Genomic DNA, 12,848 nt, shown 5'->3' with positions numbered 1-12,848 from the left:
ATTATTTGTATTATTATGTACAGGTATTACGTATAATAATACACAAGCCATATGGACACAACTGCCTGACCTTTTTTAATTACATGTTGTTATACCACCAGTTCCAAGACAGACAACTATCGTGCTGTCATGTACCCCAAATAACTGCCATTTACCTCAACAAAAAAAAAAAGGAAGAAAAATGTGTCACCATAACCTCAGAGAGTTTAATCCTAAAGCTGTAATTTTGGTGCATAAAATGCAATTAAATATATTCCTTCTCCTCAGTTTAAAAAAAAAAAAAAAAGAAAAGAGATGGTTAGAGAGTTCAACAGTCAATTCAGTCTCTTTCATCTCACGGAAAGCTACCTTATAAACATTTCCCTACTGGATACTGCTAAGGAGACAGTCAGATACTACGTAACATAAGATTATTTTTTACAACTAAAAGTAGTGTGGCATGTTCCAAAGAACCTCAAAAGTTAATCATGAGAAACAAAAACTTTCGTCACAGCTGGAAGCAAGACCAAAACACAAGCACAAAAAAGAGACTACGTAACCTTTTACTGGAAGCCAATTTTTTTGTTTTTAAAAAAAGCTCAAAAATACAACTAGCATAGTGCACTGAGCAGTATTTACAAAGCTAACACTATTTGTACAACTATGAACACTTTTCCCAAAGTAAACAAGCCAGAGAATTCATAACAGAGGAACCACAATAGCCTATAATCAAGAATTGATAAAGGAGGAATTGAGAATAAACAAGACTTTATTTTCAGTCTGGAGATAGCAGAATCCCCCCCCCCCCCAAAAAAAAAAAAAAAGAAAAATGTAGTACTGCCTTAGAAATACTTGTTTGTACATATGAGGAGCTGAATTCACATTAGACTCCCTAACACAGTGGCAAATTACATTGGACTAACAATATTCACCTGTACACAACACATACCTGCCTTGACAAGATTATCCCTTTCTGTCTGATCTTTCTGACTGCCTTGCTCAAGTAATTTGCATGACATAAGGTCTGTCCCTCCTAATGAAACACTGCAATTAAATTGCAACAGTTGAAATTGCTTTTATTGACAATAAAATGATTAGTCATTGAAGCATGGAAAATTTTAAGGTCATTTTGAAAAAGTCTCAGGAAGTCTGTCACTGCAACCCTACAAAAGAAGTTGGGATGAATAAAATAAGGAGGTGTATCTTTGCTTTATGTTTATTTGCTCTACGTCAAAACAAAACTTGCACCTCATCAATTGTACTCCCCTTCTTAAATCAAGAAAAATATTTCACCCAATATAGTTTGCTGACATCTATTTTTAAAGTAGAAAAAGGTGATAGCAAGACTAAAGAAGTATGAGATATGCAAGCCAGAGCCACCTACAATACACAAAACTACTCTCTCCCTTAAAATTTCTACATTTTGAATCACTGACATTCCTCTTACTTTTTGCCAAGACTTTCATCAAAGTCATGAGCCAAATTTAATGGGAAATAAATGTGTTCTAAATGTCTGTAAGAGATGACATTTTATCCTATTTACCTGATCCAAAAGTCATGTCAAAAAGAGACAAAAAAAATCCATGCCTCAGAAGTGTCCAAACCATCATTCCAAGATTTTTAAAACTTAGAGAAAGAGAAAAAGACACTGGAAACAGTTTTACGTCTGTCACTTTCCTCTTTTTAAATAAGGGACTGTTGAATACCAAAAAAGATGAATGAAAATGGAAGGATTATCTCTCATCTCAAAGAGCTACCTGGTCAACCAAAGGCGTCCAGAATTGATGCTCATTTTGACAGTCAAAGCCTATGCTTTTTTTTTTAAGCTAAACTGTCCAATAAAAACATACTTTTCTCAATATATCCAATTCACATTTATTTCACACAGCTGCTTTGGGCTTACGATTGACAAAGAGGCATGCAAAACAAGGTCACCTGCATATAACTGGAACTTAAATTCATAGTATTTCATTATTTCCTCTGGTCAGTACATAAGTTGCTTATACTGCATGTTCAGTGCCGCAAGACTTTGTGCACGTATGCAGGAGCACCTACTACGCAGCATCAAGAAAGTGGGAGACATTCATTTGTTTTTCCACTTCCTCCCCCTGTTCACTGTTAGTTCTTCATTGAATTGTAATCCCCTGTGATTAGCTGCTCCAGATGTTATTAACACACCTACCGAAAGGCAGAAGCATAGTGAAAGGGTACCCATAAGCTGCTATGCATCCAACTGAGCATGATCTTCAACACCATAAAAGCCAGAATTTGACTATTTCCTCATCTCTCAGCTATTATGGTCCCAAATTAAGGGCTACCATTTAACAGCTATTGAGACAAATTGTTCACATCAAGAAACATCTTTAGAGTATCTGGCTTATTTCGTATGTCCAGCAGTTCACGTGCACTTCAAGAGGAATGGGACGATTTCTGCTATTTGAGTCTCTGACTTCCCTACTTACACCAAGAAAAGAAGCGTTTGAGCAGTTCAGGTGCTGTCTGACCATCCAAACTCAGAAACATTTAAATTAACAGTGTACATCAGTGTGGTATACTACATGAAAATTAGAATAACTAGTGGAAGATACTTATCTTTCTTAGTACAAGTATATGAGACTTCACAATACGTTTTATATACTGTAGTCTGCTCTTATGCTCTGAAACCATCCACTGGTAATTAATTCAGAGCATACACCATAGGTCAAATGCTGACAGTGCTGTACCTTGCGCAGCAAAGTCAACACCAGCTGCTCATGTCCTGTCAAAGATGATAAATACTTGTACGATGAGTTCCATGCTCCTCAAGCGAGACTTACACCCAAACAGAGAGCTTAGGAGGTAGGTATACCCCCAAAGTCATACCGAAGATCGTTTCAGTATCTTCGGTCGGCACAGAAAGCAAAGCAACTTCCTTCTATAATTAACCAAAAGCATTATGTTTAGTCATGCTATTGAATTCATGGTTTAGGGTTTACTAACCCATGTTTAAAAATATCATAAGTCATAATACGGGTTCCTGCACAGTGCATAGCAGAAGGGAAGGGACAGGCATCCTTCCAGAAGAAAAGGCTTCTGCACGACACCGATTCCCGCCAGGTCTTCAGCAACGCCTGGAGGAGCACAAGCACAACCAAGTTCAGAATATTAAGATGTTACTTGATTACACTCATCTGTCTTGAGTTAACTTGACCCAGCTCTACAGGAACAGCGCTGAATGATGTCAAACAAGCTCATCTTGGGTTTTTTTCTGTAAACCAATTGGCTTCTTAAATTTGCTCACTATGCTCCTGCAAGATCACAAAAAAAAGCTTTAACACAAACAGTTGCCTTCCAGAAAAAGGGCTTTTGTCAGGCACTGCAGCTTTTACCAGATTACAACTATTCTGCTGAATAAAACATTTCTTAACACCATTACATATCTTAGCACGTTTAAGTATTACTCAAGACAGAAGAGGCAACTATGTGATTAGTGCCAAAGAGCAACTGCCAAACAAAACCCCAGTAAAATATTCCAGTTCTATTACTTTCGTACCTATACTGTCTTAGCCTATAGTTCAAGCATCAATAACTAGCTTAATAGTCCGGCACTTTTTTAGTCACCGTCTACAACTGAGAACATAAGAATAAGTAAGAGGATGCTATGCGTAGCCCTGTCTGAATTATATCAGTGCCCTTTATGTCCTGGGGAGAGCAAGCCTATTTCTCATTTTTAAACTCTTTGTTTTTTAATAATTAAATGCACAATCAATAGGAATAGTCAAATAACCAAAGGATTTTTAGTAATAATTACATCAAAATGAAGGTTTCCTAATTTACTTTCAAAATCATCTTACGAACTCTCGTAAGTACAGGGAAGCCTATCAGGTACAGAAAAATCTGAATCAACTTACCCAAAAAAGTGTTTTCTCCTTTCCCAATATAGTTTGGGTGAGATGTTTTTGATAAAGTTTTAGCTTTTATCAAATACAACGTATTTCACTCCAAGTGGGACATGTTAGAATACTGAGTATTATTACACTGCATCAGTGGACTCTCTACAAACCAGTTCCATAAACCGACCATCAATGCTAAAATCCTGATTTTAAGCACATCTAGTTGTTGTACTGAGCCCTAGCCACCACCCAGACAAAAGCCTAGTAGCTCTAGGAGAGAATTTAGAAGACTTATTCCCATTCCCTCAAGCTTCTCTCCCTTGCTTTACCAAGGACAGCTGTGTTTAAATATCTGGTGGTTTCTTCGCATAATGGCAGTAAAAAAAATCCTGTACGCTGCTACCACAAAGAATCAGCTATTTTAACTGGCACGTGCACAGCAGAACTGCAACGTAGCAGAAAACCACGAAGCCAAGGTTTACTATCACTTTTTAAAGGACAGATGGAGAGAAAAGGGCTTTCCAACTACGTCTTTAAAAATAAGGGGACCAGAGCCGAAAAAGTACAGTGGGATAAGGTAAGGGTACAAACATTTGCAAAGTTGAAGGCAACCGAACAAGTGAGGAAAGAAAATAATACCGAGGGTAGCAGAAGCTGTGAAATTTAGCAGTTCTCCATCCCCACACACAAACAAGTTGTTTCATGTACTCGTGCAACCACCGCGTAGGCTGTGGAGACCTGTGCAGGATTTAGCCCCAGCTCCCTTCCCCTTCTTCTCTACTAAATCCACATCTTCATCTCGGACCCCTGGCCAACACCAAAAGTCACCTGTATTTTCCCCAGAGATCTGCTGCTGGAAATGACCAGTGTATTCCAGCAAACAAACTGTTCCGAATAGCAGCTCCAGGGAACAAACACCAGATGCCAATAGTTATCAGAAAGTTACTTCCGTACCAAAAACACATGAACGAGATGTGAAAATAGGACTCCTTTTAAGGGGGGGAAGACATCCATGGCATTAAGGCATATATTCAAGAAAATCTGATTTTTCCACCTGCAGGACAGGGTTGGTTGGGTCTTTTTCTTTTTTTAGCCTCAGAATGATTGTAAGCTAGCTTTAATACCATCTCCAACTGTTTCAAACTAAAAATTTAAGTCCCTGTGAAACATATGTCTATGTACTAGCTTCAAAGTGCTCCTTTTCACCCTTCCTAAGAACTGAAACCATATTTAACTGCAATTTCAGACTTTTTATCTCCCTTCCCAGATGGTAACCTGGATTTGCCCCAACACTTGCATGCAAAAACTAATAGAGCGTGAAGTTACAATTTTCCATATATATATGTGAAAAGTATGCGTTGCAGAAAAGCAGTTTCCAACTGAAATCACTTTACCATCTTTTCGTCTGGTGCAGCCTCTTGAAATATCACGAGTATAAAATATGGCTTTAAAAAACACAGTTCTTCTGTGCCTTCGCCTAAGCGTAGAATTACAGAGAGCATAAGCCAACACTTCAACCAGTGCACTCAGTTAAAGTTCATCGTCTTAAGTACATCAACTTTTTCTTTGCTTGAAGATGGCGATCATGATGTCAAGGTCACTTTTATGTCTTTGAAGTGAGCACCAACCTTCAGCCTACAACTGCTCAGGCACTACAGACAAGCAGGAGAAATTTTACTTTAAGTCCTCTTTTAAACGGTACCTTTCTTTTACACAAGCAGAAAACAGCCTAAAACAACATGCAAGACTTAAAACTATGACCTTAAGGCCTACAGTGCATGCAGATGCTAAAACAAGTCATGCTCATATAAGCTTGCCGTACTATCACACTGATCCTCTGCCTCCTCAAAAAGCAGAGCCCCCTTTCAAGTGAAAATTAAGGAATTGCTTCTTTAGGACAGGGAACCACCTGACTAACACTGTAGTCAGGGGTTTCCCCTCAAAGGTTCTGATGTTATTCCAGTAGGGAAGTGGAGCTATAAATACACTGAAAGGGCAGTTACCCAGGAAAAAGCTAGCATATGTAGGGACTAATTTATGGTATCCATTTAGGAGGGCAAACACTTGCTTACAATTCTGTCTGTTACCAGACAGCATAACTGCACATGACTTAAAGTTTGAATAAATTTCCTGATCAAACTCTAAAAACATTAATAGTGCTCTTAATTCCTGCACATTGGTCAAGCGGTATCCTGTGAATATACACATACACACGGAGGATCGGCCAAAAATCCAGCCCGTGTCCAATTCGGCAGGGAAGCACAGCCCTGCCATGACCCATCAGGACGTTCTCTTTGCAAGTCTGATCCTGTGTCCTTCGCACGAACAGGATTTTTGCCACTGGGAACCAGAGAATGGCCTATCCCAAATGTTATTTTTTAACTTTAAGAGAGTCTCATTGCACCAATTTCCTGGCATTTAAAAAATTGTCCGTAACAGCAACAGTTCTTCAAGAAGCGGCTGCTAATCGCTAACAGATGAAAATAACACGGTCAGATTAAGACCCACATTCACAGATTCTCAAACGAATCTGAAGGTTTAGCTGCCTCAAAAAAAAAGAAAAAAAACACACACAAAAACCAGCCAAAACTGATAATTGCAAAGGCCGTTTCTATTTAAATACAACCTAACTGGCTAAATGAAGACAAAAAAAAAAAAGGCCCAACATGTTGTACCAATTATGCAGATGCCGCGAAGCGACCCGGGTGCCAACGGGCAAGGGCTGAGCAGAGATGACTCCTGGCATCTCCCATTCCTCCTACGTGACTCGCCAGCGTCCCCGCCAGCCCCGGGAGCCCCAGCGCCCGGCAGCACGGCTGCTGCCCGGCCGCCAAATCTGCCCGCTCAGCAAACGCGCTCCATTTTCCTGCGAACTCCCTGTCAGCTCCGCTACAGCCTCTGCCAACGTGTTTACTTCTGAGCAACAGCAGGCTGAACTTCAAGTGAGAAAGAGGCACTTTTCTGGCAACTCCCTCCTCCACACACACCCCCTCCTCTTCCCCGATGTAAGGGGCCCCTGTCCCAAGGGCAAAGCCCCCCCCCCCGGCCCCAGCGGGGAGGGCTCCCGGGGCATCCCCGGCTCCCGCCGTCTCCGGGCCAACAGCTCCGGCTGCCCTCCCGCCAGGAGCGGCTCTCGGCCCGCCGCACCGAGCCGAGATACGGGGCGCCCCCCGCCCTCCCCTTCGATCAGGCACCAGCACGGCAAGTGTTTACGTTTGAAAATACAGATATACCGAGCCCGGATCCAAAGGGAAGACGGAAAAACTCCGCCCCCCTCCCTCTCCCGACTCCCTCGGAAAGGCGATAAAAGCAGGGCAGAAACATCTGACCGCTCGGCGCCCCTTTTTCTAAGGGAAAAAAGAAAAAAAAAAAAGGAAAAAGAAAAAAAGGGGGAAAAAAATAAAAGGAAGATAAAGGGTCGGGAAGCCCCGCCGGACGTACCGGGCAGCAGTCCCGGCCGAAACGGGGAGGCGGCCGGGAGGGCGGCTCGTCCGCGGCGCCGCCGCCGCCGCCGGGCCCGGCCGGGAGGGACCGCGCGGGGAGGCCGGGCCGGGCGGGAGCGGGAGGCGAGCGGGGAGCCCCGCCGGGGGAGAAGCGGGGAAGGGAGGGGGAGCGCGGACCGCGAGTGGGAGAGGGCACTCACGTAGCGTTTCAACTTCTTCTCCGGTGGGGACTTTCGGAGCCAGCCCGAGCAGACCACCTCCCCGCCGCTCATGGCTGGGCCGCCTGCCCGCCCGGGCAGTCCTTCTCCTCCTCCGGCAGCAGCGGCGCCCGGGCCGGGCCGGGCCGAGGGAGCCCCGAGACGCGGCGGCAGCACCGCGCCCGCTCCGGCCTCCCGGGGCTGCGGGGCGAGGGAAGGGGAGGGACGGGGGAGCGGGGGGGGTGTGTGTCTCTCTCACGCACAACAACCCGCCGGAGCGGAGCGGCCAGCGGGGCTGAGGCGGGAGGCTCCCCCCTTCCTCCTCGCCGCCCGCCGAGTCACACGAACATCGGGAGAGACGACCGGGGCGGCCACCGCCCCGCCGCAACTTCGGCTCCGGCGTCCCAGGGCAGGATCCAGCCGCCGCCCCGCGTCCGTGGCACCGCCCCCCGCGCCGCCGGGACCCTCCCGCCGGGGAAGGGCCGCGGGGGGCTTCCCCTCCCCTCTCCTCCGCTCGCCCCGCCGCCGGGCCGAGCTCAGCACCGGCCGCCGCGGCTGCCCGGGCTCGCTCCTTCCCCTTCCTCCTCCCCCTGCGCCGGGAGGAGGGGATCGGCCAGCGCTCCTCGCCTTCACCTCCCGGGGCGGGGGGGGCGGCCGCGGCCGGGTCTCGCCCCGGGGCTGGGGCTGGGGCTGGGGCCGGGTCCCCTCCCTCCCGGCGGGCGTGGGAGGGGTTTACCCTGGTATTCACGGCGTCGCGTCCCCGACACCCCCCCCAGCCCACTCCTCTCCACAGCGCCGGCCGCCGCGGCCAGCCGAACGGCGGCGGCACCTCCCCGCCCCGCCTGCCCCTGCTCCCGCCCCCAGCGCCGGCCCCCGCGCCGCCCCGAGCGGAGGAGCCGCGGCGCGGCGGCTCCCCCCGAAACTCCGCCGGAGCCTTTTCAAACAACAAGGGCCGGGAGGGAGAGGGGAGGGGACGGCGGCTCCCAGAGGGATCCTGGGAGCTGTAGTCGGCGGGCGGCAGCGGCCGGCGGGGACTGCGGCGGCGCGGCCGCCAGGGGGGCGCGGGCGGGGAGGGGACGGGCCCGCCCTTTGCCGGCGGAAGAGGCAGGGGGTGAGGGACGGGCCCGACCCGCCGCCCCGCGCCCGCCGCGGGGTCGGTTCGTTTTCGGTTCTGAGGGACGGGGCTGCGAAGCGGGTGGCGGTGTGAAAAGCACGTATTAAAATCGCGGCTGAAGCGGTGATTCCTTGAAAGCCACCGCAAAACCGTTCATTAGAGATGGGGGGAGGACACCACCAAAAAACAACGCAAAAAGCCCTATAGAAACTGCGTTAAAAACAACTCGGGAAAAGTAAGCTCCTCTTAGCGAGTCTGAAACTGCCTCAGCGGGGGAAAAAAAAAAAAAAAACGTTAAAAAGTTGGCGCAGCAAGGCGGAATGCCCGGTGCGGTCCTTCCCGGAGCCGGTCCCCGGGACCGGGGGGTGATGGCGCTTCCCCGGCAAGAAGCTGCAACCAGGGGCCGGCCTGTGGCAGCCGGGATGGGCTCGGTGGGGTGGAAGCCTCGGAGGGATTTTGCATCTCCCCTGGAACAACCAGCGCCCACCCGCGTCCGTGCACCCCCCGCTGCAGACCCCCCGTCCCCGTCCCCGAGCCCCTCCGCTGCCCAGCACCGTTCCCTACCGAAGCCCCACCAAAAAACAACCCCAAATTAAAAAGTAACAGTGAAGTTTGACTGCCCGTGCCCGCTTATCGATCTGCGGCATTTCGGGCATTACTACCAGCGGCGTGTCGGCGGGCTGCGGGGCTGGCCCCAGCTGCGCTTCCCGGGGAAAGAGCCGCAGCCCCCGGTGCCGCGGCGGTAGCGGGGCGGGCCCCGAGCGGGCCCCGCCGGCGGCGGCGGCACCTCCTGCGGGCGAGGCGGGCGCCGCCTCGGCTCCCGGAGCCGGGAGGCGGCGGGGATCGCCCTCAGCCGGCACATCGCCGCTGGCACCCGGGGCGTGCGCGGCGGCCGAGGCCTTTTATCACCCCCCAGCCCCGCTTTCCCTCCTGGCCCAGGGCCCGGCGGGGAGCCCCGCGGGGCAGGGCTCTCTGCTCTGTCCACGCACACATGAACACCCCCAAACACCCCCCAAAAACAAAAGAGTGATGCGCAGGGCGATCCACTGTCCAATTAAAAGGGAAAGACCAAACTCATTCAACATCTCCGCTGCCGGTGCTTTTCCACTCTGCCAGAAAAGCTCTCCAAATATCTACATATACACATACTTATTTGAATTTTTTTTACAGATGACTTAACTGCAGGCTCCTGGCACGGTCCCGCCGTGGTGGTTTTAGCACCGGTGCTCTTCCCCCGCAGAGAAACAGTCCCCCTCATGTGCCGCTCTCGAAGGGAGCGCCGCGATGCTGCCATCCATCCAGCTATATTGCATTAAAAACTGACAAAGCGGCAGCTGGAGCGTCTGCAGAAATAACAGGAAAAATAAAGGTGAAAGCTTGGAGGCATTGGAACCCGTGCACCAATTTCACCATAAATCTTTTCACAATAATTTCCATTAATTCTTGAAGAATTTCGGCAGGTAAAGCACTCTTAAGCACTGAAAGAAAGATCGTCAAAGAACAGGGTATTTTGCAAAAAAACATTTGAAAAAAGAAAACGGGTGAAGGTTGGCCTTTATAAATGTTCAACGTGCACAGATCCTAGCATCCAAGCCATCCTCACGTGCATTTCTGCACATCATCATTTCAGCTGCCTCAGTGGGGCTATTGGAAAGAGTAAAAAGTGATTTGATGCGTTCAGTTGGTAAGCATGAACTCGAATTGTACTGTTAGGTTTAGATTTCAAGCTGGGTTTCAGTAGAGCTCTTTTGTTTAAACCACTAATGCCGTTGTTTAAGAATCTCAACATTTAAGATTATCCAAGCATCAGATAAGACAAAAAATTTACAATTTCCTTTAGAAACCTGGAGACAATTTAGTATTGTCAGAGCAAGAACACATAGATTCAGTGTGAACTTACTAAAAATGCCATTGCATCAGGGTGTTGTAGCATGATCCAATGGTTCATTTAAATCCCATTAATTAACCCGTGTCTTGAGGGCTAATCAAAGAAAGCCAGAGTCTTTTGGCTTAAGCAGACTCTGTGGAGGCACCAACCAAACAGGTTATCTGGTCCAAAGGCACAAAATTGTCCCTGAGGTCAAATTTCAAAACATTACATTTGTATTTTAAAATACACTGAAACCCTGGGGTCTGACATTAGTTGTCATGTATTTGTCATCTATTCGTTTGACAATTCATTTTCTTGAAAATAGCTATCCAGGACAAATTTTGTGTGCGGATTTCATCCCTGCCGTATAACGATAAATCGTAGGTTAGGGAAAAAGACTTGATGTCAAGAGTAGCGATAAATAATAAGTAATAAAACCTGCATTTTAGACCATACCTTGTTGTTGAGCCTAATCACAAGCCCCAACGCTGGACATAAAAATGTTTTATTGGATTGTTGAATTGGAGAAAATGTAATACAGCAAAGAAAGATTTCCAAATGACTAGTTAAGATGTTGTCTGACGGACTGCTCCCTTTCTAGTCACGGCGGTGGAGTTCCCTTTCTGCTCTCAACCAACTGCGAGTTACCCATTCGCAGTTCCACCGGCGCTCTCGCTAATCATCAAGAGAGAGGGCTGCACGTGGCTGTACCCCTCTTCCCAAGTAAGTGAACAGCTAGCAAAACCAAGAACATGAAAACCATGGATTTCTGTGCGTAACCAGCAATGCCCCGCAGTTCGTAATTTAGATACCTTGTATTAGCGTAAACCAAAGCAATTAAGAACACTAATGAAATGCATAAACAGCACAATATTTAGGTCTGACTCTTAACATCTGCATATTTACAGCTGTAAAACTGTCTATGAAGAGAGGTTAGTGGGCACAACTGAAATAATTACGCCAACCAGTTTCTCCACATAGAAAAATCCTTACACTCAGCTAAATTAGGCCTAGGGCATAATTTCCTGAAATTAGGAGAAAAGTCACAAAGACCTCTGTCAGGAATGAATGTTTCAGCTAGTTTACCTGCAACAGTTTTGTTCTGAAAGTTTAAACAACGTTAAGCGTGCTCCATTTTGAAATTCTCCTGCAATATGGCTTGCGGTTGGAAGTCCCGAATACCCCCCGGGTTAGTCACTGCTGTAACCCTATGTCAGGACACGACCACCCTCTCCCCTCACTTTGTCCCCGCAGGTTATTTCTGTGCAAGCGTGCTGTTACTCAGGAAGCCCAGAGGATAAAGGTCCTTTGAGCTCAATTATTTGCACTACCGAGGTCTTTTGTGTTTCGGTACAGGGCCAGTCCTGGACGAAAAAGGATTTTCTTTGTCTTCCCAGTGTATCAGCAACGGCCTAAAAAGCTGCAGTGGTTTCACTGAGCCCACTAGGATCCATCTCACTCTTTTGCTTTGCAAACAGTCAGTGTTCGTGAGGAATTGCCACCTTATTTTTCAAACGAGGTTCCCTTGCTTTAGACCCTCTTTTTGTTTCTTTTACTAGCAGCAAGAAAACAATCAACAGCCCTCAGCCATTTTGCAGCCGGTTGGGTTACCGAGGTTTTTTTTCCCCTGTTTTTAGAAAGGAGCATGCAATTGGCAGCAGCTGCTGGTGGCCGGGAGGAGGATGTGCCCAGCAGAGCAGCTAGAGAAGGGAGCTCGGCGGGGGTCTATCCTCGCTGCCCACAGCGCCGAAACCGCTTCAGGCCCAGGCCCAGCCACTGCACAGTTGTGCGTGTTGCCATTCCTGAATCCCACATAGCCGTTGCCGTCCAAAACGGTACCCATTTTGTGATTGAATACCGTGACCAACTACGCAGTACAAAAAAACAGTGAAAAAAATGCACTTTGGCTGGCAAAGTGACGCTGTGCCCTGCTATGTGACGACTACACGCACGGTCACGGTGCTTGTGCCACCTTCCAGCTCCTTGCGCTGGAGTTCAGGCTCGTCTGAGAGTGGTTTCGTCTCAGTTACCACCTTCCTTCCACGAGCACGTGCAAGACACCTTGATTCCCCCATTGACTTTGCGTTCTTTCACGAGTGTGCTCCAAAGTGTTTTAAATGGGTTCTCCAAAATTTTGGAGTAGACTATTTATATATCTCGCCAGATAAAGTAGGTCATGTGGAAATCCATTTGCCTCTGGTTTGCCTGCCAAGCCGCCTTGACAAAGGAAACAGGAGCTGGTAGAAGAGGAGATTAAATTCATATGGCTTTGTTTTTAAAAATATAAATGATGCTAATTTCTCGTGCAAATAGCTTAGAAATTCTGGACTCACATAATAAGGCACTGCTCGCTACAGCTCCTGACTTCGTATT

The 12,848-nt window shown here is 47.7% G+C and overlaps 1 protein-coding gene across 3 annotated transcripts in view; it reads right to left on the bottom strand.

Moving 5' to 3' along the window:
- Nucleotides 1–7,566, bottom strand: part of GAB1 (GRB2 associated binding protein 1) — a 100,682-nt gene extending 93,116 nt beyond the window's left edge. For all 3 annotated transcript variants that reach the window (XM_059826901.1, XM_059826902.1, XM_059826903.1), the window contains exon 1: nt 7,495–7,566. In XM_059826901.1, the coding sequence (XP_059682884.1) occupies nt 7,495–7,566 (72 nt within the window). The remainder of the gene's footprint in view (nt 1–7,494) is intronic.
- Between the last annotated feature and the right edge of the window lie 5,282 nt (nt 7,567–12,848).

The sequence above is a fragment of the Gavia stellata genome, chromosome 19 (assembly GCF_030936135.1).
Source record: "Gavia stellata isolate bGavSte3 chromosome 19, bGavSte3.hap2, whole genome shotgun sequence".
Lineage (NCBI taxonomy): Eukaryota > Metazoa > Chordata > Aves > Gaviiformes > Gaviidae > Gavia > Gavia stellata.
Note: the sequence above shows the minus strand (reverse complement) of the source record. Positions and strands in the feature narration are given on the sequence as shown.